Source organism: Pristis pectinata, chromosome 29 (genome assembly GCF_009764475.1).
Source record: "Pristis pectinata isolate sPriPec2 chromosome 29, sPriPec2.1.pri, whole genome shotgun sequence".
In the NCBI taxonomy this organism is placed as follows: Eukaryota; Metazoa; Chordata; class Chondrichthyes; order Rhinopristiformes; family Pristidae; genus Pristis; species Pristis pectinata.
Window position 1 is genome coordinate 12367252 of NC_067433.1, and position 27543 is coordinate 12394794.

General features: G+C 44.8%; 1 protein-coding gene across 3 annotated transcripts in view; it reads right to left on the reverse strand.

Annotated features, from left to right (window-relative positions):
• The window catches only part of LOC127584315 (netrin receptor UNC5D-like), a 562203-nt gene that overhangs the window by 236245 nt on the left and 298415 nt on the right, over positions 1-27543 (reverse strand). For 2 of the 3 annotated variants that reach the window (XM_052041008.1, XM_052041009.1), the window contains exon 2: positions 764-979. In XM_052041008.1, coding sequence (XP_051896968.1) covers positions 764-979 — 216 coding nt within the window. The remainder of the gene's footprint in view (positions 1-763; positions 980-27543) is intronic. The other variant, XM_052041010.1, reaches the window with a different exon arrangement.

The window sequence follows — 27543 nt, forward strand, 5'->3', positions numbered from 1 at the left end:
CTTTTGTATCTTCCGTCCGATGGAAGGGGGGAGAAGAGAGAATGTCCAGGGTGTGTGGGGTCCTTGATTATGTTGGCTGATGTCCCGAGACAGCGAGAAGTGTAGACAGGTTCCATGGAGGGGAGGCTGGTTTTTGTGATAGACGGGGCTGTGTTCGAGAGAGAAAACCAGAAGTAGTGTTGGGAGAGAGTGATGGTTGCGGAGGGAAAAGAAGCAAGGGAAGGGCCAAGGGGCATGGAGAACTGAGAGGGCCAATGGAGCATGGTGGACATGGTGAGACGTGTGAGAAACGGTGATGGAGAACGAAGAATTGAAACTATATCAGAACAGATAAATGTATCAGAGAGGTAGGGGGGTAAATGGGAACAAAGTGAGAGGTTATCGCAGACTGATCTTGCTGAGTTGTCTGGCTATCTCATTCACTCATAGCTCTTTTTACGTAGCATGTTGGCGAGGTATTGCAGTACTCCTTGATTCCTCTCAATCCAGTTTCAGAGTTGACTCATAAGAATCATGACAGAACAATCACTCCACACTGCTACCATTCCTATGTGAAGCTTTGCAGCAAACAACCAAGTCAGAAGATAAGTCACCACCACCCTCACCCTTACTCTTTGACGTCCTCTCCCACAGAGTAGAGGAGAAGAACCATCTCAATGAGAATAAAATTGATTAATACATGACAAAAGACTTCCAGATGATTAGATCATGTGATCTAATCTCACTGTCCCAACGCAGGGATCCCACAAGCAAAGCTTGTTACCTGTGTGCTCATCCACATCTTCTTCCAGCATGTGTTCGTCCTGATGCACCCAGTCTCCATTGCACTTGAAGAAGATCTGCATGGCAGGCATGGCTTTGCAGCGCAGCTTGATGGGGTTGTTCTTCACAATGTAGGAATCCTCTGGCTCAATCTGGAAGCGAGGCAGGGTCCCTACAGGTGTGGATGCAGCCTGGCCATCTCCATTGTTTGCCCCTGCTGAAGAAAAATAGCATCAATGCATCAGGGTGTGAACAAGAACAGAAAGGACAGCAGGCTACAAACTGTGCAATTAGCACCATCACCCCACACCAAACCCTTGGAGAATTTCTCAGAGAGTTCTGTTGGCCGGTGGAAACCTTCAAACAATAGTTGGATCCATTGCAGTCATGGGGAGGTAATTAACTCTTGTGAACAGTAGCAGTGCAAAGAACGCTGGGCGAGAGCCATTTCTCAGGCTAATTTCAGTCACCATGGGACTGGGGCTGGGAGATGGGGTGGTGGTAGGTGGGAGGATATCAGAGAGGAATTCTTTTGATAACTTCACCTCCAAAGTCAGCCGGAGTCTTGATTCTGCTCCTTTTCCAGGAGGTCAGATATTTCCAGAATCAGATTATCACTGACTTAGATGATGTAAAATTTGTTATTTTGTGGCAGCAGTACAGTGCAAAGACGTAAAATTACTATATATGACAAAATAAATAAATAGTGTAAATAAGAGCAATAATGAGGTAGTGTTCATTGGTTCATGGACCGTTCAGAAATCTGATGGTGGAGGGAAAGAAGCTGTTTCTGAATTTTGTGAGTATGGTGCGGAAGTTATATATCGTGACCCCAAATGTTTTGCAAAATTATGTAGGACAGGGTGTATGGATCAGATCTGTGTTTGCATGTTTCAAACAAATTACCACAGAGTGAAAGCACTTTAAAAATTTCTTCCCGAGGTCAAATATAATCTGAATAATTCCAAACATTCAATCCCAGCAACGACCTTACAATGGAAAAATATTCCTGGCCTTGATGGCACATATTGTGTAATACAGAACTGTGGGCTTTTTTGAGGGTAAGCAGTCATACTCAATTCTACCTGCTATGTGATTTGTGTTCATCTGTCCACTAGTAATAGATTAGCTAGCCTCTGTGATTTGTAAACAATTTATAGATTTGATGGTGGACTTCTTGCTGCTTACATTGGTATAGGCACGGCCCATGAGCTTTTTTTCATCCTTCATTCTATTTGTTGAAAGATCACAGACTAGGAGCCATGGCAGCATCGTGATTGTAGTGAGTAGTAAATGAAAGGCTGGGATTTGGACATATCAGTACAAATCCCTGCAGGGGAACGGCTGAGGGATTTAAACATTTTAAAAATGAGCCACTAAGAACTGGACTGTCATCTGGCTCACTCATAGTGTTTTAAAGAAGGTTCTCCTTCTAGGGACTCCAGACTCCATTCAAATTTGGTTGAGTCAGTTGTACAGGGTACTGGCAAGACCACACCCAGAGAACAGTGCACAACTTTTGCCTCCTTATTTAAAGAAAGGATATACTGACAATGGAGCCGGTCCAAAAGAGAGTCACTGGGCTAATTCCTGGGTTGAGAGGCTTGTCCTATCATGGATGGCTAAAGAAATTAGATCTATATTCTTTGTTTGGAAGAATGGGACGTAGATCATTGGGGGGTATTTAAAGAGGAAGCAGATAAACTTTTGATGGATCGGGGAGTTGAGGGCTATGGGCATTTGGCAAAGAGGAGATGAGGCCTGAGGCAGATCAGCCATGATCATATTGGTTTATTGTACTGAGATACAGTGAAAAGCTTTTGTTTTGCATGCCATCCAGGCAGGTCATGCCGTACATAATTACATCAAGGTAGTAAAAAGAAAACAGAATGCAGAATATAGTGTTGCAGTTACAGAGAAAGTGCAGTGCAGGTAGACAAGTGCAAGGGCCATGACGAGGTAGATTGGGAGATCAAGAGTTCATCTTTTAGGGTATGAGAGGTCCTTTCAAGAGTCTGATAACAGTGGGACAGAAGCTGTCCTTGAATCTGGTGGTACGTGTTCTCAGGCTTTTGTATCTTCTGGTCAATGGGAGAGGGGGGAGAAGAGAGAATGACTGAGGTGGGAGGGGTCCTTGAGGTGGGCTGCTTTCCTGAGGCAGTGAGTAGTGTAGATGGAGTCAATGGAGGGGAGGTTGTTTTGCGTGGCGAACTGGGCTGCGTTCAGAACTCTCTGCAATTTCTTGCGGTCTTGGGCAGAGCAGTTGCCGCACTAAGCCGCGATACATCCAGAGAGGGTATTGAATGGTGGAGCAAGTTTGAGGGGCCAAGTGACCTACTCCTCCTTCTTGTTATTTATGAGTGTGAAATGGCACAACAAACCGCTCTGTTTAATGGCTGTTGGGGACGGCAACTAAACACTGCCTAGCCAGAGATGCCTATATTCTGTGACAGAAAAACAAAATCCAAATGTATTCTAGGAGCGCCACAATGAAAAATCTTCCCTTTGATGTCTTAGCACTGGATGAGTCTCAAAGCTTTTACTCAGAGCGCTTTCTGTCAGACTGCAGTGTGTTATAGTTGCTCTATCAGACTGCACCTGTAATTGGATCACTTGTTGAGCAGTTAACCGCGCACCTAATGAGCTGCAACTTGCAAAAGTTGGCTAATTCTCCAAGGCAATCTTGCTGATCGAGCGATTGGGTAAAAGACCATTGATTAATCCATGCTGGTTAGTGCAGTCTGTGCTGGAGCAAGTATCAGTGGGACGAGGAGTAAATTGAAATACTAACCCGATCAGGCAATTAAGTGTTTAGAAGAGGGAACAAAAACAGTAACATAGGATATCCAAGTGAAGATGTTTTGGAATATATCTGACAGGAGAAGGCAGGGGTTAATGTTCAGGTTAGAGACTCTTTGTCATTGCTGTTCACAGCCTTCCTGCTGATACAGCACTTCATCATTTTTCTCCCCTATCTGTTGACAGCCTTGTTTCTCAATTCAAAAGGTGTTCTCTTTTTATTTAATTGAGAGCACTTTTGAAACTTACTCATATGGATGTCACTAGTAACTTCAACATTTATTGTTCATCCCTGTAGAGACAGTTAAGAATCAACCATATTGGTGGCTCTGGAGTGACGTTGGGCCAGATTGTGTAAAGATGGCATTTCTTAAGGACACCTGAGAACAAAATGGTTCTTAATGACAAAGTGCTAATTCCACTGTCACTGTTATGGAGACTAGATTTTTAAACATTCCAAGTTAGGTTAATGATTTCAACATTAAATTCCTCAACTGACATGGTGGGATTTGAATTCCAGTCTCCAAATCAGCAGTCCAAACTTCTGACTATAAGCCCAATAATTTAACCATTATGCTACAGTGTCCCATGTCTTATATGTTGTCCACTCACTGTACTTGAAGGTTTCCTCACACTAAAAGTCACAGAAGGAGCACGAGGTACACAATTAGGCAGCTCAAAATGATTCTGATTGACAACTCACAATTTACAAACACATCTCATCCTTGTTTTGAAATCACTCCATCAACGCATGTCCCACAGAGTAGGCCCTTCGGCCCACCGAGTCCTTGCTGACCATCAATGCCCCATTTTATACCAGTCCTCCTTTATTTTCCCCACATTCCCCTCTGCTTCTCCACCCCCCCGATTCTACCAGTCACCTACACACTAAGGGTAATTCACCGTGACCAATTAACATAACAACCCGCACGCCTGTGGGACGTGGGAGGAAATTGCAGCGTCCGGGGGAACCCATGTGGTCACAGGGAGAACATGCAAACATGCACACAGATAGCACCCGAGGCGAGGATTGGAGCTGTGAGGCAGCAGCTGTATGAGCTATGCCACTGTGCTGCCCCATTTCCTCCTCCTATTTCTGCATCTTCTTATAGTCCATTGATTCTCCTCCAGTTCAGCCTCTCATGAATATGCGTGAACAGTGATGCAGTAGTTAGTGCAAATACCTCACAACTCCAGTGACCTGGGTTCCATTCTGACCTCCGGTGCTGTCTGTATGGAGTTTGCACGTTTTCCCTGTGACTGTGTGGGTTCCCCAATTACTCTGGTTTCCTGCCCCATCCCAAAGACATGTTGGAAGGTTAACTGGCTAATGTAAATTGCCTCTAATGCAGGTAGGCAGGAGTCAAAGGGGAGTTGATTGTCCTATGAAAGAGAATAAGTTGCATGGCTACAGGGGAATAGGACTGATGGGATTGCTCTGCTAGGAGCTAGAATTGACCTGATGGGCTGAATGGCCTCCTCCTATATTGTAGTAGGTAAGTTCAATATTCCCTGCAAGAATAATGGTGTACATTGAGCTTCTTCTGTTACAAATTCATATTCTACTCACCAAGGCAATAAGGCTACAGACCAAGTGTGGATAAATGGGAGTTGTATAGATAAGTACAATAGTCAGTAAGGACAAGGTGGGCCGAAGGGCCTGTTTCTGTATGGTGTGACTCTATGTCTCTCTCGATGACTCATATAGTCATGGACAACAGTTGGACAAGAACAATATTTAATGCCCAGTTCACTAAGTAAAATGCACAACCTTATGACACTAGGACACAGCACGCATATAGATTTTCACTACTAGTTAATTAAGTCTCACAGAATTAGTTGCTCTTTCTTAAAGTCTCTTCATATCCACAACATAGCAGCAAGAGAAGTCACTTTTGACCTTCAATCTCACTTCAACCTTGTTGAGTTGATACTCGTGTCTTCCAGTTTAATTATCACACTGCAATTTATATTAGTCGGTATCAACTTGAGCCACAGCTGCACAAAGTTCCCTTTGCTAATTTTCTTTCCTCAAATGAAAGGTAATATTCCATAAATCTCTCTTTAGAACTCTGAACCTTAACCTGAAAATGCTAAGTGGTTTGACAGTGCAGTACTGAGAGAGAGTGCCATTTGGATGAGATGTGAGGCTCTCTCCCAAAAGGATGTGAAAGATTTTGAAGGAGAACTGGAAAATTAACCAAGCTTTCCAATTCTCATCAACATCACATTGAACAGATTAACTAGTTAGTATCACACTGCAGAGGGACCTTGCTATGTGCAAGCTGCCTGGCACATTACAACACTTGAAAAGTACATTATTAGTTGCAGAGTGCTTTAGATGGTGCTGAGATTGGATTGGTTTATTACTGTCATCTGTAGTGAGATACAGTGAAAAACTTTTGCGCGCTTCCCAGACAAATCATGCCATACATAAGTACACTGAGTTAGTAAAAAGAAAACAGAATGCAGAATATAGTGTTGCAGTTGCAGAGAAAGTGTAAACAAATAAAGTGCGAGGGTCACGATGAGATAGGTTGGGAGATCAAGAATTTATCTCTAGCGTATGAGAGGTCTGTTCAAGAGTTTGATAACAGCAAGACAGAAGCTATCCTTGAGTCTGGTGGTATGTGCTTTCAGGCTTTTGTGCCTTGAGAGTTCTCCTGGTCCCTGCTTTCCACCTTACCAGCTTCCACATTTGATCCTTGTGGCAGCTCTACCACCAGACACATTTTCCTTTCCCTTCCCCTCTCAATATTTCAAAGGGATTGCTCACCTTGTAACTCCCCAGTCCATTCTTCTGTCCCCACCCACCGTTCCCCATTGTATGGCAATTTCCCGCAGGAGATGCGATACTTGTCTTCTCATTTCTTCCCTTCCCACCATCCAGAGACCCAAACACTCCTTTCAGGTGAAGCAGCAACTCACTTGCACTTCCTCCATTCACAATCTGGCCTCCTCTACATTGGAGAAACCAAACACAGGAGGGAGGGCGATCACTTGGCAGAGGACCTTCATTCAGCTTTCAGGTTCAGATTCATTCAGATTCAGGATCCTAATCACCCCATCAGAGGTGATGGTTGTATCCTGTTCTACCCATCCCTCCCTCACCTTCTCTGCTACTGAAAACTAACATGTTTCCTCTGTTTCTGAGGTCCTGAAGAAGGGTCCCAGACCTGAAACATTAACTGTTTCTCTTTCCGCAGATGCTGCCTGACCTGCTGAGTGTTTCCAGCAATTTTTATTTTTATTTTGGATTTCCAGTATCTGCAGTGTTTTGACTTTCACTGTATCACCTACACCATTCACTAGGTGAAGGGATTTCCTATGAGTGCTATATCTAATAAAACAATAAATGCATTTTAGGAGGATGAGTTTAAGATTTTTCTGAAAAACAAGTTGAACCAACAGTGGAAATCAAAAATCAAACTGCAGATTCTGGAAATCTAAAACAAAGACAGAAAATGCTGGAAATGCTCAGCGGGCCAGGCTGCATCCTTGGGAAGAGAAGAAGTTCCATGTCAAAGACTCTTTATCAGAACTGAAAACGAGACAAAATAAGTTTGTAAAGCCGCAGGAAGGATAGAGGAGGGAATGTCTCTGACAGGGTGAAACTGGGGTGTCCATGGGGATGAGCTGTACACAAGGTTATCCAGTCAATGAGTGAATGGGAGCAGTTAGAGTGTGAAAAGGGGGGAAAACAAACAAGCTGAGCTAATATCGCAGATGGATAACTGATACACACTGATACAGACGATCAGTTATCCATCTGTGATATTAGCTCTTAGTTTTTCTTTTTCCCCTTTTTTCCTCTAGGGATGGAGGACATGCCGAGCCAGACCTGCCGGGCATGTCTTCCTGCTTTGCATTTTGCAACTCTCACATTCATTTATCTGTGTTCTCACTCTCTAGTTGCTCCCATTCACTCATTGAACAGGTAACCTGTTTATAGCTAGTCTCCATGACCTGCTGAGTATTTACAGGTTGTGCCATGGTGATCACAATGCTGTTTACATCTAATTACTGGAGGTTAATAAGAACCATTGGATCCTTCATATTTGCTCCACCATTCAGTGAGATCATGGCTGATCTTCTCCCCCTGTGCCACTTTCTTGTGTTAACCCCTTAACACTTCAGTCCTTTAAGACCTAAAAATCTATTAATCTCTGGCTAAATAAAGTCAGTGACTGAGCATTATCGGTCCTTTTGGGTAGAGTATTCCACAGATTCATCACCTTGTATTTGAAGAAGTTTCTTCACATTCTATTGCTGAATAGTTGACTCCTTAGTTTGAGACTGTGACCCTTGGGTTTAGAAACCTCAGCCAGAGAAAACACCAACTCCACAATTACCTTGTCAAACCCCATAAGAATTTGGAATATGTCCATGAGATAGAACATAGAACACTACAGCACAGTACAGGCCCTTCGGCCCACAATGTTGTGCCGACATTTTATCCTGCTCTAAGATCTATCTAACCCTTCCTTCCACATAGCCCCTTATTTTTCTATCATTCATGTGTCTATCTAAGAGTCTCTTAAATGTCCCTAATGTATCTGCCCCCACAACCTCTTCTCTCTTTCTGCTAAACTTAAGAGAGTGTTGGTCTGCGTAATCAATTCTCATACATCAAACCCATCTTCCCACAAATCAATATGGTGAACCGTTACTGCACTCGTTTTAATGCAGTATATCTTCACTTAGGTTAACAGGCCAGGTTGGTTCATAATATTCCAGATGCAGTATCATCAAAGCCTTATATAATTATAGGAGGCAAATTGGTTTATTATTGTCACATGTACTGAGATACAATGAAAAACTTTGTTTTGCATGCCATCCATACAGATCATTTCATCACATCAGTGCATGGAGGTAGTACGAGGGACAAGCAATAACAGTGCAGAATATAGTTACGGAGACAGAGCAGTGCAGGCAGACAATAAGGTGCAAGGCCATGATGAGGTAGACTGTGAAGTCAGGAGCCCATGTTATCATACAAGAGGTCCACTCCTTTACTTACATCATATTGTAATAAAAGCCAACTTACCATTTGCCCTCCTAACTGCTTGCTGTACTATGTGTTAACTCTCACTTACAAAGACACCCAAGTCCCTGTGAACACCAACACTTTCCAATCTCTCACCATGATTTAACAAATACTCTGTTTTTCTATTTTACCTACCAAAGTAGACAACCTCACTTTCTTCCACATTATATTCCATGTATCATCTTCTTACCCATTCATGTAGCCCAAGAAAAGGAAGAACCTGTTTATATCCTCTGAAATCTCTTGGCAATCTCCTCACAACTGACATTGCCGTCTAGCTTTGTATCATCAAACTTGGATATATTACAATTGATCCCTTCATCAAAATCATCGATATCGATGGTGAGCAGCTGGGGATCCAGCAGTGATTCCTGTGCCGGTCAACTAGTCACAGTTTCCCAACCAGAAAATGACCAGTTTATTCCTATTCTCTACTTTTGGTCCATTAACCAATCCTCAATCCACATTATCCCCTGTTGCGTGGGCTCTAGTTTTGTTTAATTTACTCTTGTGTACACCTTATTGAAGGGCTTCTGAAAGTCCAAATTTACCATATCCTTATTTTGCTAGTTATGACATCAACAATCTTCAACACATTTGCCAAACATAACTGCCCTTTCAGAAATCCATGTCACCTCTGTCCAATCCTGTTGGTCTTTTCAAACTGCCTGTTGCCACTTCCTTGTTCATAGATTCAAGTGTTTTCCCCAGTACCAATATCAGGCTAACTAGTCCATAACTCCCTGTTTTCTATCTCCCTCCTTTCCTAAATAGTGAGGTTATATTTGGTTCCTTCCAATCTGTGGGATCCTTCCAAGAATCTTTGGATGATGACAAACAATGCATCCATCAACTTCATAGCCACCTCTTTCAAAACCCAAGGCTGCAGGTCATGTGGTCCTGATGAGTTATCACCTCTCAGTCCCATTCATTTCTCCAGTACTAATTCTTTACTAATATTAATTTCTCAGAGCTCCTCAGTCACCCGAGACCTGTATTTCCAGAAAATTTTCTGTTTCTTCTGTGGGGATGTTTAATTTCTCTGCCATGACCTTACTCCTCAGTACAATTTCTCCTGCCTTCACCTGTAAGGGACCCACAACAACTTATACGTATCTACAGAAGCTCTTGTGATTTTTTTCTCATGTTTCCCAATTGGCATGTTCTTGAATTCGACTTGCTCCTTCCTTTCCAATGACTCTCTCCTCTCTTCTCATTCTCATACTTCTCTACAGCAGAAGAGGCCTTTCAACCCATTAAGTCTTAAACAGCTCTCAGAGCAATTCCACAGGTCCCATTCCCTCTCTGATTTCCCCATCCCTGACTGCTTTCTTTAAGGAACATTGTACACCTTTTCCTTTGATCCTACCGCTGTCCTTAGCTTTCCTAGATAGCTAGAGGTAGACTATTTTTCCTGACAGTGAGCCACCTTCTTAAGTGGCTGCAGTCCGTGTTGTGAAGGTTCTGGTGGGTTGGGCATTTCGGGACATCAACACGGTGATGATGAAGAAATGGTAATATGTTTCCAAGTCAGGATTTGTGGGGGAATCTGCAGGTGACAGTGGTCCAGAGCTCCCAGTGCTCCTGACGATGATCCGGTTAACAGTGAAGAAGGAATCTGTGGATTGTAGGAAATTATCAATAGACTGGTGAGATTAAGTGAAAAGTGGTGAATAGAACTCGATCCAGAATTAGGTGAAGCAAAATATAAACCAGGGTGCTCCTGCTCCCTCTCTGTCCCTTTCTCTCTTCACCCAGGTCCTTCTACACAGACTACTACCCCACCCCACTTCCCCCTGTCCACCTCCTATCATCCAGTTTCTTTCCCTTCCCCCACCTACCTCATCTGCCCATCACCCACACACTCCTCCCACTTGGTTCCCCCACCCCCCCCCCCCCTTGTTCCCACCTGCCCACCCCACCTCACTTATTTGGTTCCATGCTCCACCGTCCTCTCCTATCAGATTCCATCATCCACAGCCCTTTGTTGTCTCCACCTCTCACCTCCCAGCCTCTGTCACTGTTTCCACCCTTCCATCCCCCACCTGACCCCATCTGCCAGTCGACCCCATCTCACCTGGATCCACCCACTGCTTGCCAGCTTTTGCCCCTACACTCCCCCTCACCGCTTTATAGTGGCTATCTCCTCTCTAATCTTTTAGTCCAGATGAAGGGTCTTGACCCAAAACATCGACTGTCCATTTCCCTCCACAGATGCCTCCTGACCCGCTGAGTTGCTCCAGCATCTGCAGTCTCTTGTGTCTCCATAAATAAGGGTGAGTATGCAATAAGCAGTACGCTAATGAGAAGCATTGATGAACAGAGGGGCAGAGTTTTCATGATAATTGTATCTTCCTAACCACCTTCCCTACCTCTGGAGATCTCTAGAGTAGCAATAGTCAAGAGGGGTTTGATACAATTGGCAGGTCATTCCAGAACAGGTCAAAAGGCAAATTTCATTTTATATTTTCTAATAGAGTCATACAGCACAGAAACATACCCTTCTGCCCAACTCGTCCTGTGTCGCCCAGAGAGTCCCATTTGCCTATTGCTTGGCCCATAGCCCTCTAAACTTCTCCAATCCATCGACTTATCCAGATGGCTTTTACATGTCGCTAATGTGCCCGCCTCAACCAGTATTTCTGGCAGCTCATTCCAAATCCGCACCACTCTTTGCGTGATCTCCCCCTTAAATCTCTCGCCTCTGAAGAAAGAGACTATTTTGCCCATCTAGCTCCTAGAGCAATCCCATCAGTTCCATTTATTTTCCTGTAACCTATTCTTTCTCATACGTCCAACAACTGCTCCCCCCCACTTCCCCTGATTCTCTTGCCAACCACCAACACGCCAGGAGGAATTTACAGTAGCCAATTAACCTACCAACTAGCATAGTCTTTGGGATGTGGGAAGAGAACGGATAACCTAAGGGGAACCCACACAACCAGAGGGAGAACGTGCAAACTCCACACGGGCAGCACTGGAGCTCAGAATGGAGCCCAGGTCACTGGAGGTGCACAGCAGCAGCACTAGCCGCTGAGTCAATGCGTCGCTCCGGGATGGTAGAGCATGATTCAAACATGAGAGAACTCGGCCATCTGAGGCAAACTCACACCTTGTACCAAGTATCTCAGCAGGGGACTGAAGAAACTGCAAGTGATCCCAGCCACAGAGTTCACAAGATCACAAGATCACAAGATAAGGGAGCAGAAGCAGGCCATTCGGCCCATCGAGTCTGCTCCAAGGAAAAGGGAAAAAGAAATGGGGTGGGAAAAAAAGAGAGAGAAAAAAAAAACTATTCTAATCCCATTTGCCAGCCTTATCCCCATATCCCTTGATACCCTGACTATTTAGATATCTGTCTATCTCCTCCTTGAACACCCCCACTGATCTGGCCTCCACTGCTGTGCGTGGCAAGGAGTTCCACAATTTCACCACCCTCTGGGTAAAGAAACTTCTCCTCATCTCTGTCTTGAAACTGTACCCTCTAATTCTAAGATTGTGCCCTCTGGTCCTGGACACGCCCACCAAGGGAAACAGCCTAGCCACATCTACTCTATCCTTACCTGTCAACATTTTAAATGTCGCTACGAGGTCCCCTCTCATCCTTCTGTACTCCAGCGAGTACAGTCCAAGAGCCGACAAACGCTCATCGTACTTAAGCCCTTTCATTCCTGGAATCATTCTCGTAAATCTCCTCTGAACCCTCTCCAACGTCAGCACATCCTTCCTAAGATGCGGGGCCCAAAACTGCGCACAGTATTCCAAATGAGGCCTCACTAGCGCCCCGTAGAGCCTCATCAACACTTCCTTACTTTTATACACTATACCTCTCGAGATGAATGCCAACATAGCATTCGCTTTCTTAACCACCGATCCAACCTGGTGGTTAACTTTTAAGGTATCTTGTATAAGTACCCCCAAGTCCCTTTGTACTACCGCACTATCAATCTTCTCTCCTTCTAGATAATAATCTACCCGCTTATTTCTACTTCCAAAGTGTACAACTGCACATTTCTCAACATTGAATCTCATCTGCCATTTTCTTGCCCATTCTCCTAAACTGTCTAGGTCCCTCTGCATTCTTTCTATTTCCTCTATGCTCCCTACTCCTCCACTTATCTTGGTGTCATCCGCAAACTTAGCCACACAACCATTTATTCCATCATCCAAATCATTGATGTACAAGGTAAAAAGGAGAGGCCCCAACACCGACCCTTGCGGCACACCACTAGTAACCGGTAACCAACCAGAACGAGATCCTTTTATTTCCACCCTTTGCTTCCTGCCAACCAGCCAATTCTCCACCCATTTTGCTACCCTGCCCATAATTCCATGACCTCTCATCTTATTAATCAGTCTCTTGTGAGGCACCTTATCAAAGGCCTTTTGAAAGTCTAAATACACAACATCTACCGCCTCTCCCTTATCCACCCTACCTGTGATTTCTTCAAAAAACTCCAATAGGTTGGTCAGACAGGACCTCCCCTTCACAAAACCATGTTGACTAGGTCCTATCTTGCCTTGCGCCTCTAGGTATTCGGTAACCTCCTCCTTGAGGATAGACTCCAATAATTTTCCCACCACTGACGTCAGACTAATAGGTCTGTAATTGCCTTTGTGCTGCCTCCCACCTTTCTTATATAACGGAACTACATTCGCTACCCTCCAGTCCTCCGGAACCATGCCAGAATCTATCGATTCCTGAAAAATAATCGCCAACGCCTCCGCTATCTCCACAGCCACCTCCTTCAGAACCCGGGGATGCACCTCATCCGGTCCGGGAGACTTATCAGCCTTAAGCCCCTTTAGTTTTCCAAGCACCTTCTCCCTATTAATCTCAATTGAACTCAGCTCCAATTCGTGAGACTCCTGACTAATGGGCACATTGCTTATGTCCTCCACGGTGAAGACCGATGCAAAATATTCATTCAATTCCCTTGCCATCTCACTATCATCCATTATAATACCTCCTGCACCGTTATCAATTGGTCCTATGTCAACCCGTGTCTCTCTTTTATTCCTTATGTATTTAAAAAAACTTCCAATTACTTCCAACTGCAGTTGCGTCGGGAGTTCGACTAGAAGGCTCGCTCCTTCCTGCATGTTAGCTGCTTAGCAACAGCAAGCAGAGTAGCTCCTGCATCACCAAGGGCCACGTAAAAAGCATGTTTTATGTGGATCCTCTGCTAACTCGAAGGAAAGTGTGCTCCACCAGAGGTCACAGTCTATCACAGTACAGAAACATCAAGAGCTTTCTGAACTCAGCACCGCAACACTGGCTGTTAACAGCCATCAGCCAAGTTTCTACAATCACTCTTTATAAACTGAACCTTCCTAAAAACAACAGGAAACACTGCAAAATAGCTCTTGTGCACCCTGTGGCGGAATAAATGAGCCCGTAATTATGGAGAAAAGTAACATCTTCGTTTCAATTTGATGGGCCTGTTAGGACAATTGAGGGACTGAAAGGCATTCAGGAGTCCACCGATCCCAGAGACTGTGGTTAAGGGGCCTGGCAATTGTCCCTTTCTGTGAGAAGGGAATGATCAGTGAGAAGGGAAATTGAAATTTTGTGAAACTGAAGAGAGAGTAAGTTTGTGCAATCCTCCACGAACAGGTGAACATTTCACAAAATCCCCAGCCCAGATAGAGGGATGACACTGGGGATTTTGAGAAATGTTCACCTGACCAATCGGTGCTGGGAGGTATATTAATACAGTCACAGGGACCCACTGAAAATACAGGGACATTTGAATATTCTGGTGCATCCCAAAGCACTTTGTAGATGATGATGCTTTCACCAAGATCCTCTGATAATGCAAATATAGTTCAGGGGACCACTGCAAATGCTATTATACAGGGTGATCTACTCTTCTGTTCCTGGTAAACTGGACTGGAAAGTAATTTATGCTTCAACTCCTCTCTGCATTAGGTGAGGGACTAATTTACCCCTCTGATCCTCTTACCTCTGCATGAGGGACTAATTTAACCCTCTGTTCCTCTGTCCACAGGGTGAAGGACTAATTTACCCCTCTGTTCCTCTGTCCACTGGGTGAGGGACTAACTTACCCCTCTGTTCCTCTGTCCACTGGGTGACAGACATTTTTTTATTTCAAAAATAAACTTTATTCATAATAAAAAAAATTTACAAAGGAAGAACACAGTGCAAAATACAAAAGCTTAACATTCATGGCTGTTACATTCAGTAGTGTAAAAACTTGAGGAGGAAAAAAACACAAACAAACATAGCACCATTGCCACTTATGTGGCACCCGGAGCTTATACCCCTTTCATTGTTCGAGGGGCTTCCCCACCCACCTCTGCCCTTCCATGTGTGGTAGCAGAAGGAGCCCAGACTGTGGTCCTTCCCCACAGAGCCTTTGCATTGGCTGCACCAAGCTTCAGTGCATCCCTCAGCATGTATTCCTGCAGCCTGGATTGTGCCAGTCAGCAGCATTCCCTTACGGACATCTAACTGTGCTGGAAGACCAACAAGTTTCGGGCAGACCAAAGGGCGTCCTTCACCGTGCTGACGACCTTCCAGCAGCACCTGATGTCTGTCTTGATGTGTGTTCCCGGGAACAGCCCGTAGATCAGAGTCCTCTGTCACGCAGCTGTTGGGGATGAACTGGGACACGGACCCTTGCATCCGTCTCCACACCATCTAAGCAAATCCACAGTCTGCAAATAGGTGGGCGAGTCAATATCTGTCTTGACTTGTTCAGTGACTGCACCTCCACAGCTCTCTGGGGGAAAAATTCCTAAGATTCTTGATCCACTGAGGCAAGAAATTTCTCCTCACCTCCAATCCAAAATGGGCAACCCCTCATTCTGAACTATTTGCCCTAGTTCTCCACTGGACAGGGCTGTCAGACGTTGGCGTTGAGTAATTTATCTGAATCATTCAAGAAAGCAGACACTTCACTGAAAGAGTGATCTATAAAACATAGATCAGTTGACTGTGGTCCCCATGCCTTTTCATAGTGTGGGCATTTTAACTGTTGAACTGTAAAGAATTTCATGCAGCATGGTCAAACATGCGGGCTGGGTACCACACGGTGGGGGGAGAGGAGACAGCAGGCAGTGCTGCCTCACAGCTCCAGTGACCCGCATTCAATCCTGACCTCGGCTGCTGTTTGTGTGGAGTTTGCAAGTTCTCCCTGTGACCGCATGGATTTCCTCTGGGTGTTCTGGTTTCCTCCCACATTCCAAAGATGTGTGGGTTGATTGGTGAACTACTCCCAGTGTCAGGGTGGAGTTAGTGTGTATGTGAGAGGAAAGAGGTTACAGTAAAATAAGTCGGGGGAAATGGGGTTGGCATAGACTCGATGGACTGAAAGGTCTCTGGTGTCAGAGAGAAATATGGGAATTAATTTTGAGTCACAATTTGTTTGAACCATCCAAGGCACTTCAACGTCTAAGCGATCTACCTGGTGAGTGAGACTTCCCTTAACATCCTCACTAATATTCAATACTCCACTAACCGAATCCACCACCATAGGACCTTGCAGCCACTTTCTCCTGCAATTCAGTGCAAAGTACTATATCTGACATGTCCAGGGACGTCTGGTCGGTGCAAAAAGACAGTAATAGATTGCAAGTCTTACTTTAACCATACAATGAAAAAGACAACAGGGCACTCCATCACTCTGAGATGTAATTAAGCAGTGGCTTTTAAACTGTTTCAGTCAGTCATGTGCTGTAAGTGTATTTTTGCATCCTGCTGATAGCTCTGAATTACCTTTATAAACAAAATCAAAATTGTTTCTTCCCTTTGTGTGGAGTCCAATCTGAAACAAGCTCTCAGTATAAACAGGGAGTGTCACACACAGCATTTCCAGCGGTGGAAGTGAATGAAGACCAGTTGGAAACCTCATCAAGCTGATGCTCAGTGCTGGATTTGCTCCTGTATTCACAGCACTCTCTTACATGCTCTTCCACCTCCACCCTCCTCCCTATCCAGAGCCTCAAACACCGCCTCCAGGTGAAACAGTGATTCATTTGTATGTACTTTTTATTCTGCTGCTGTGATGTGTCCTATTCCACACAGAGAAGACCGAATCCAAACTAGTTGACTGTATTGACAGACACTTGCATTTATTCTACAGGTACGATCTTTTGGCCACTTCTCATTTGAATTCTGCATCCCACTTTGACCTTTCTACCCTCGGTTTCCAACACCATTGAAATGAAGCTCGCTGTAAACTCAAGGAACAGCTTCTTATCTTTCGACCAGCCTTCTGACTCAACAGAGTTTGACAACTTCTGATAATAATCCTACCAATTTCATTTGCACTAAATCTTGCTTCTTTGATTCTCAGTACTGGCCTCAATCAACCTGCACCTGTGTCCCTTTTTTATCATCTACTCGCTCTTGCTTTTCACCCTGACTTTGACATTTCCATTTGTTTCTTCCTCTGACCGGCTGCTTTTTCTGTCCTTCTGTTTGCTTCAAACATGTTCCAGTGCTTAACACATTTCAGTTCATTCGGGCAAACCTGAAATATTCAGGGGGACACCCTGCTCTTTTCCCCCCAAAAGCCCTGCAAATCAAGAAGTACCCATTCTTTTCACTGGTTTTGCTTCCACCAAGGCTACTGACAGTGAATTCTACACCCTAATGACTCCCCGAGTAAAGAAGAGCTTTTCCTCATTCCCTCTTAAACTTTATTAACAAAACTGTAAATCTGTACCCCCTCCGGTCCTTGAACCATCTGCCAATGGGAAGAGATACCTTCTTTTAACCCTGTTTAGTTCTTTCATGATTTCATGCACCTCTATCAAACCTCTTGACCTTCTCTGCTCCTGGGAGACGACACCATCTCCTCCAGTCTAATCTTGTAGCTAAAATCCCCCAGGAAAATCATTTGAAAACTGGCTCCTGCATTTCATTGTGTGAAGCACTCAGAGGTGTGTGGTGTGATCGGCAAGAGCTTGTATTAAAGCATTTATCACGTAACACGTAAGTGTTCCAACCTTCGTTATCAGCCTCTCCCCCAATCTGACAAATTTCCATCTGTTTGAGGGTCACTGACATTTTGCATTTATACTGCCTTGTGTTTTACAGCAGGTTTTCAATTAAACACTCCTCCTCTGCTCAATGTTAATCAGTCGCTTCCCAGAAACCTGAACAGCTGCTGGAAAGAAGCATTAGTGGAGTTAGAAGCTTGCGGCTGAAGGGCAACTCTAGTGTCTGAGCGCTTTTCAACTGCCTGCAAGGTTACATCTCCCTGTGTCATTAATCAACAGAACATGCATTTTCAAATTCTGCACTTCTTTAATTTCCTGAGTTTCTTGCAGAATGTTTGCACAATGTCTGAATTTTAACATGCAGGGACACAACTTCAAAACAAGCCGTCAGCATCATTCTGGCGGAGAGTTATCACCTGTCACCTCCCTGTCTCTGTTGCGATCTTCACTCCTCCTCCCTCCCCCCACCTGGCCCCATCTGCCCATCAACCCCTCCTCATCTGGATCCACCTATCGCTTGCCAGCTCCTGCCCAACCCTCCTCCCCACCTCTTTATACTGGCTATATCCCCATTTACATTCTCAGTCCTGATGAAGGGTCTCGACCCAAAACGTTGACTATTCCTTTGCCTCCACAGATTCTGCCAGACCTCACCACGAAGCACCAAGACCTCACTGGGCTGGCGGTGAGAGGGGCCTTCACAGTCAGATCCTTCCTGTACAGACAAAATATCATCCCCAACGCACGCTGCCCTCAGGACCTCTTTGAAGATTGTGGATTTGTTATAAGGGTGTGGAGAAGGATGCTAGCATCCATCCCAAGCAGCTGAGTAACAGAGGACTCTCTGATCTACGGCCTGTTCCCGGGGACACACACCGAGACAGACATCAAGTGCTGCTGGATGTTCATCAACTCGGTGAAAGACGCCCTTTGGTCTGCCCGAAACCTGTTGGTCTTTCAGCACAGCGAGATGTCCGTCAGGGAAAGCTGCCGACTGGCACATTCCTGGCTGCAGGTGTACGTGCTGAGGGACGCACTCAAGCTTGGTTTGGTGCGGCCAATGCAAAGGATCTGTGGGGAAGGACCACAGTCTGGGCTCCTTCTGCTACCGGACATGGAGGGGCTGAGTCGGGTGGGGAAGCCCCTCAGATGTTGAAATGGTGCATCACCACATGAATAGCAATGGTGCAATGGTTTAAAGCAAAAGTTAACACTACTGAATGTATTGACCATGAATGTAAAATGTTCTGCACTGTGTTTATTCTTTTATATATATTTTTTATTATGAATAAAGTTTATTTTTGAAATAAAGAAAAGATGCTGCCTGACCTGCTGAGTTCCTTCAGCAGCTTGTTTCTTGTCAGCATCAGTTGACTATATTGGAGTGAGCTTGACAAGCAACAGCCTGCATTTGCGTGTCGGCAGAGAACATAGAACACTACAGCACAGTACAGGCCCTTTGGCCCACAATGTGGAGCTGACTTTTTATCCTGCTCTGATATCTATCTAACCCTTCTCTGCCAAATGTTAAACCTTCTCTCCCATTTCTCTATCATTCATATGGCTATCTAAAAGTCTCTTACATGTCCCTAATGTATCTGCCTCCACAACCTCTGCCAGCAGTGCGTTCCACGCACCCACCACTCTCTGTGTAAAAAACTTACCTCTGACATCCCCCTTATACCTTCCTCCAATCACCTTAAAATTATGCCCCCTCATGTTAGCTCTTTTCACCCTGGGAAAAAGTCTCTCACTGTCCACTCAATCTGTGCCTCTTATCATCTTGTACACCTCTATCAAGTCACCTCTTATCCTCCCTCTCTCCAAAGAGAAAAGCCCTAGTTCACTCAACCTATGACAAGCTCTCCAATCCAGGCAGCATCCTGGTAAATCTCCTCTGCAGCCTCTCTAAAGCTTCCACATCCTTCCTATAATGAGGCAAACCTCATTATAATGAGAAAAGTTTGCCCACACATCCCTTACCCCAACATTCATGGATACATCTTCCATGGATACATTTTAATTCTGTGTAAATGTAGCTCAATTAATAATCATGGGAGATGATTTCATTGTCTAAGGAATGAGTTGCTGCGATGTGGAATACATATCTTCAAAGAGTGCTGCAATCCCTTTCAATCACAACTTTCAAGAGGGTCCTGGATGAATTACAAGGCAACAGGGAAAGAACAGCGATACGTTAGACTAATTGGGCAGGTTTACTCATGACAGTCTGACTGGCCATCTCCTGTATGATTCTGTGCCTTACACCTTCAGATCATCCTGCCTCTTGATGGTCTAGCAGCACTATAAGTATAACACTGATGGAGGGTATTGGTGTCAAAGAACTAATGAGAGACCTCTGGTATGAAATGGATCAGTTATGTTTTTTCCAATGAATAGTAGTGTTGGGGCAGGCACGGTAGTGTAGAGGTTAACATAACGCTATTACAGCGCCAGCGACCCGGGTTCAATTCCCACCGCTGTCTGTAAGGAGGTTTTACGTTCTCCCGTGACTGCGTGGGTTTTCTCCGGGTGCTCCAGTTTCCTCCCACATTCCAAAGACGTACGGGTTAGGAAGTTGTGGGCATGCTATGTTGGCGCCGAAAGCGTGGCGACACTTGCGGGCTGCCCCCAGAACATTCTACGCAAAGATGCATTTCACTGTGTGTTTCGATGTACATGTGACTAATAAAGACATCTTATCTTAAATCACATAGTAAGAAGCCCCACTGCTTATATGAAGGTCAGGTCCTATCCACTGCCTCTACAACACAGGGGCTTTGCTTTATCACAGAAGTTATACAAACTTATTTTTGTAACCCAGGCATGAAAGATAATGTTGTCCACTAACAACAAGACACAATCAGCTGTAAATTTTAGGATGCCTAAAATAATGATTGCTGCCCTCATTGATTTATCTGCTCAAGCAATACATTTAACACAATCTCAGCATCCAATTTCTGTCGCATCTAAGCTGGAGTACTTAATTGGGCACTGCAGAGGAAGCTTCAGAATGCAAATAAACTATTCTGTACCTGACCTGAGAGCAGATAGAACTTTGTTTGGCAAGATAATCACGTCATTAGGCGCAATGATGGCTGAATGGAATTAAGGTACAGATCAGCAGGCATAGTGGTGTAGATGGCAGGCACGGTAGTGTAGCGGTTAGCATAACGCTATTACAGCGCCAGCGACCCGGGTACAATTCCCGCCACTGTCTGTAAGGAGGTTGTATGTTCTCCCCATGTCTGCGTGGGTTTCCTCCGGGTGCTCCGGTTTCCTCCCACATTCCAAAGACATACGGGTTAGGAAGTTGTGGGCATGCTATGTTGGCACCAGAAGCGTGGCGACACTTGCAGGCTGCCCCCAGAACACTCTACGCAAAAGATGCATTTCACTGTGTGTTTCCATGTATATGTGACTAATAAAGATATCTGATCTTATCTTAGGATCTCATCTTCTTTTTCAGAGGTAGTTCCTTGGGATCTAGGACGTCTTGTTCCACTTGGTTCTGTGGGTTCTGAGGTGACTGTTGAGACCACAGTGGGGAGTGAGATGATGCTTCTATATGCTCCTGATGAAGACGCCAGATTGTTAGTGCCATTCCAGATGCTTCTTCCCGTTTTGATTGCTCCTGGACCAGAGGGTTTCAGTAAGTCAGCAGGGATTTTTTTTCTCCCCCAAGGAGGCTTTGAGAGCATCCTTGAAGCTTTTTCTCTGTTCTCTCGGTAACCTCTTGCCACGGTGGAGTTTGACATGGAGCCTGGCGTCAGGCATACGAACAACATGGCCTGTCCAATCAGAGCCACCAGAGTGAACAAAGGTTTTAGTGATGGAGAGTTCAGCTGGGGGGAGGACACGAACACTGGTCTGCTTGTCCTTCCAGTGAATTTGGAGGATTTTGCAGGGATGGTTTTGGTGGTATCTCTCCAGTGTTATGAAGTTCCTGCTGCAGTTAATCCATGTCTCCCAAGCATACGGAAGATTGGGGAGCACTGCAGTCCGGTAGACCATGAGCTTAGTGCCTGGTTTAAGGTCTAAATCTTTGAACAGTCTTTTCCTCAGGCAGCTAAAGGCTGTGCTGGTACACTGGAGGCAGTGAGGCATTTCAACATCACATCTGCCATCAATGATAGTTGGCCCCCATGATGTGGAAATGGCTGAGCCTATCCAGGATCTGAAACATTATTGTCAGTGGCAGTGTTGTGCAGGTTATAGAGAGATACAGCCCTTCAGCCCATCGAGTCCACACTATCAACCACCCATTTACACAAATCCTACATATATCTTATTTTGTTTAAATTCTCCCCATTTTCACATCACTCCCCCCGTAGATTCTACCACTCACCCACGCACTTGGGGGAAATTAACAGTGACCAATTAACCTACCAACCTGCACGTTTTCAAGATGTGGGAACAAACTGGAGCACCCAGAGGAAACCCATGCAGTCATAGGGAGAACTTGCACACTCCACAGAGACAGCACCCGAGGTCAGCAGTGAACCCGGGTCTCTGGTGATGTGAGGCAGCGGCTGTACCAGCAGTGCCACTGTGCTGGTTGTTAGAAGACCTTTGTTTTGTAAGGCCCATTCATTTGTACTCCTCAGCCAATGAATCAACAATGATCTGGAGCTCGGTAAACATAAGCAAGATTTATCTGCACTCTGCAGCTTAATGAACAAGGTAGGAGTTCACAAGATCACAAGACAAGGGAGCAGAAGCAGGCCATTCGGCCCATCGAGTCTGCTCCAAGGAAAAGGGAAAAAGAAATGGGGTGGGGAAAAAAAACTATTCTAATCCCATTTTCCAGCCTTATCCCCATATCCCTTGATACCCTGACTATTTAGATATCTGTCTATCTCCTCCTTGAACACCCCCACTGATCTGGCCTCCACTGCTGTGCGTGGCAAGGAGTTCCACAATTTCACCACCCTCTGGGTAAAGAAATTTCTCCTCATCTCTGTCTTGAAACTGTACCCTCTAATTCTAAGATTGTGCCCTCTGGTCCTGGACTCGCCCACCAAGGGAAACAGCCTAGCCACATCTACTCTATCCTTACCTGTCAACATTTTAAATGTCGCTACGAGGTCCCCTCTCATCCTTCTGTACTCCAGTGAGTACAGTCCAAGAGCCGACAAACGCTCATCATACTTAAGCCTTGGTTCTGGAATGGAGGTGACAGAGGTCAAAGAGTTTCCCATTCATCCTGTGGATTATCTCCGCTCCAGCGGAATCCGTGTTGAAAGTGAAGTGCAGTCTTGTGGTAGGGGTTGGATTGATGATGTGTCCTTGCTGGGCCCCAGTCTGCACTAGGACTGGGCTCACATGGACCTGTCGGCTTGAATCAGGGCTTGTATGTCATCAGGTAATGATACAAAGATAGATGGAAGGGAGGCGACAGGGAGTGGTGCAGGGGCAGGGAGTCTGCAGAGGAATTAACCTTAAGGTTAACTTGCAGGTTGAGTTGGTAGTAAGAAAGGCAAATACAATGTTAGCATTCCTTCCAAGAATATAAAAGCAAGGGTGTACTGTTGATGCTTTATAAGTTGTTTTGCAGAGCGCATTTGCAATATTGTGCTGGTCCTGGGGAAGGTCCAGAGGAGATTCACATGAATGATCCTGGGAATCAAAAGTCTTAACGTATGAGGAGCATTTGATGGCTCTGGGCCTGTATTTGATGAAGCCCAGAAGGATGAGGGAGTATCTCATTGAAACCTATCAAATACTGAAAGGCCCAGAGAAAGTGGACATGGAGAGGATGTTTCCATTAGTAGGAAAATCTGGGCTCTGTGAGCACAGCCTCAGAATAAAGGGATGTTCCTTTAGAACTGCGATGAGGAGGAATTTCTTCAGCCAGAGGGTGGTGAATCTGTGGAATTTGTTGCCACAGAGGGCTGTGGAGGCCAAGTCACTGGGTGTATTTAAGGTAGAGATTGATAGGTTCCTGATTGGTAAGGGGAAAAGGGTTTCGGGGAGAAAACAGGAGAAGAGAGCTGAAAAAATAATCAGCTATGATTGAATGGCGGAGCAGGCTTGATGGGCCTAATGGCCTAATTCTGCTCCTCTATATTATGGTCTTATGGTAACACAGGTAGAATGGAGACAAACTTCTGAGGAGAGCCACATTTGAGAAGGATTCTTTACAGTCTCTATCAGCTCACGGAGCTGAGGGTTTCTGTAAGTTTGAAGGATGTCATGTCTTGAGGCTGAGGTGCAATGAAGACTGGGTCTGTTGTGCCTCCAGAAATGCACACAGCAATTCCAGGAGCAGTTCTTCAGTCACTGGGAGGAGACAGTTGAGGAGGACCCTGGCATGAACTTTCCCTGTGGCAGACAGTAGGGAGATCCCTCATTCAATTTGTCTCCTTCAAAACGGTCAAGATAATGGCGTCTCCAAGGACTTCAGGCATGTCCTTCTCTTCCCATTTGATGGGTGTCAGAAATTCCCCTCCGCCAAGCGTTAGCAAGTATGCTGTCCGCTTCCAAGGCCTTGTTGTTTGTCAGTGGAGTCTTTTTGACTTCTTGTTGGTCTGAGGTGGTGAGATTGGACCAATAGTTTGCTGTGGATTGGAGTCAAGGGCACCAGCATCAAGGATAGAGTCTTATTTGAGGTGTTCCTCAGAGAAGTGACGAGTCTCTTTCACAGGTGCTAGTTATGGTGGAGTTCTGTTGTTGGGAGTCATCAGGTTGCCTGTAAAATGCTGACAGGAAAGAGGGTGGTGTGTAAAATAAAGTGAGCTGCCAGAGGAAGTGGCAGAGGTGGGTACAATTACAACATTTAAAAGACATTTGGACAGATATATGGATAGGAAAGGTTTGGAGAGATGTGGGCCAAATGCAGGCAAATGGGACTAGCTCAGTTAGGCCACTTGGTCAGCATGGACTAATTGGGCCAAAAGGCCTGTTTTCCGTGGTGAATGGCTTTATGACTCTGTGATCTTTCTCTAGGTCCTTAAAACCTTTCAACTGGCTGAATTTTGATGAATGGTCTTATGCCTAAAACATTCTCTCTCCACAAATGCTTCCTGACCTGCTGAGTGTTTCCAACACCTTCGGCTTTTATTTCAGATTTCCAGCATCTGCAGTTTTTTATCTCTTGACATCTATGCCACACCTGAGGTGGTCACATGTGATGAAATAGCTTAGGGGCGCACCTGAGCTGAACAGATTAGGAAGGATATGGTTGAGGGGCGAAGCTTTATACGGTATGTACTGTAACCTGTGCAGAAACTAATTTGTAAATCTGCAATTGCAAAGTAATAAGGAGAGGTCACCCAGTTTTTTATCTCCTGTTCATTGTAAGGACTATTCGTTGTATATATTAGCCAATGAATCAAGGATGATCTGGAGCTTCGCAAACATATTCAAGACTTATCTGCGCTCTGCAGCTCAATGAACAAGTTCGGAACTGCCTTCGTTCTGGAATGGGAGTGACAGAAGTCAAATAGTTTCCCATTCATCCTGTGGATTATCTCCATCCCAGCAGAATCCTTGTTGGAGGTCCGCTATAGTCTTATAAATTCCAAATGGTTGGCATTTTGAGGTGTTTTGGGCCTTACTTTTGAGACCCATACCTCCTGAAAACACCAACCACCTGCAATTCTGAGCTTCTACTGAAGTACTCAAGTGAATCGTGGCTGTTTGTGAGTGACTTACATTAGATTTAGTCCTCAAGTAACATGAGGGAAAGTCAATTTGAATCTAACCTGTGCTATGCCTCAAATGGAAGTGCTATATGGTGTCCCTGGATGTCTAGAATGGAAAGGGCTCCCCTCTCCAGCATGAAAACCTGGGAAAGATTTACCTGAGACCAGCAACTCTGCTGCAACTCATTAATTGCTGTTTCTATATTTTGCACATCAAAACACTGATATTAAAATATTGCAAATAAATCCCTGGAGCTGTTGAGATTTTACTGAAACCCACAGTTAGCACAGTGGTATGTGATAGGTGCTGCACGATCTGTATGTAATTAGTTATACTAACCCACAGTCTTTTGTTTCATATCTTCAAACTTGTGGGATTAGAGGTCTCAGAGGGTACAGGATAATTGGAAAGAGGAGGGATCAAGGTGAAGTTACGTGCTTGTTAAGCTTAAATCTGAAGGACGACCTGCTCTATTTCTGGATTTCACAGAAAAGGGAAGGCTGGTTGTGATTCAATAGGTAACTTTCAGATTATGATTGAGCTTAGTTGGGAGACATGCAGTGGTGCCCACTTGTGGAAATGACCAAAAGTAGGGGTCATAAATATAAGATGGAGACTAATAAATCCAATAGGGAATTCAGGAAAAAAAATCTTCACCGAGAAAGTGGGAAGAATGCTACACAGGGAGTAATGAGACAGCAATTTCCTCCCACTTTCCAAAGACGTACAGGTTCAGAGGTTGTGGGCCTGCTATGTTGGCGCCGGAAGCGTGGCGACACTTGCGGGCTGCCCCAGAACACTCTACACAAAAGATGCATTTCACTCTGTGTTTCTATGTACGCGTGACTAATAAAGATATCTTATCAAATGTAACCATATATAAGCAGAGGCTGGGTAGGAATATGAAGGAGAGACAAAATGAACAGGGATTCCCATCCTGGGAAGCACATGTCCTTGCTGTGTCATGTTACAGCAGTCCATGAGACATTAATAATATTGAGGTAATTTCATTATAAAGTTCTCAAAAAAGTAAAAAATAATCTACCCACACATTAGCAGCCTCAGATCTAGGCCAGCTCACAGTCCTTGGGACCCTCAGCTAATTTTCTACATTCAGAGTTTGACAGAACAAGAAAATGTTTGTTGAATGTGTAATCAAGGTGAATTCATTAAACAAGAAGCTGAAAACATTCTGCTTTGAAGGATAGATCTGATAGATGACAGGCTGACTAATCCTCCAAACACTTGAACTAGCACCCACACATCAATCCAAATATTTTTTGCTTTTCACCAGCAAGGAATGTAAAATGAAGCAATGCCAATTTACTGCTAATCTTTACAACACTAAGATCGCCATTGAGGGAGATTTGGTTAGGAGTGCTGGCTTTAGCCATGGGTGGAAGTAACAGGCAAATCGTTCCTTCCCAGGATTTGAAAGCTCACTGAATGAATGGATATTCCAGGACAGTGGGATGAATTGCATTGTATTTGGAACTCCCACATTCACAATGAGATGTTAAACTTGGGCCTCTTCTGCCTGTTCTTCGTGCATGTTTAACAGATATCACGGTGCGATCTGAAGAATGGGAAGGGAGCCTCCTCAAGATACAACGTGGTGAGCCACAGGCCTGCTGCTGTACAACTCTATGACTCTAAAATTCTTCCTTCGGCCAACAGCAGACCAAGTGGATATTTGTCTCAATTGATTTGACTGGACCCGTGTCATATCTGTCAGCTTGGCTCACATAACCACAGACGCAAAGGAGAAACACACTGGCCCCTGAATAGTAATCTTTGCAGTAAGGGTGGGAGGAAGACAAGGGACAGAGGAAGGATTAATCTGCAAAGGTTAAAACAAAATGTAAGCTAACCTGAGCTGTTTCTGACTGCCACCACCTGTAAAGTCTGTGTGATATTGGAGAGGTGGGCACCTCATCAGCATATTTAAATCAGGTACCCACAACAGAATTAGGAATCTGATTTAAATGTTATAGATCAGCACAAGTACAGGCCCTTTGGCCCACAATGTCCGTGCCGACCACAACGCCAATTTAAACTAATCCCATCTGCCTGCACATGGTCTGTATCCTTGCATTCCCTGTCTGTTCATGTGCCTGTCTAATTGTCTCTTAAATACCGATATTGTTCCTGCTTCCAGCACTACCTTTGTAGCACCTTCCAGGCACCCATCACTCTCTGTGTAAAGAAGATTGGTTTGTAAATCTCCTTTAAACTTTCCACCTCTCACCTTAAAGCTCTGCCTTCTATAGTAGAACATAGAACAGTACAGCACAGAAACAGGCCCTTCGGCCCACAAT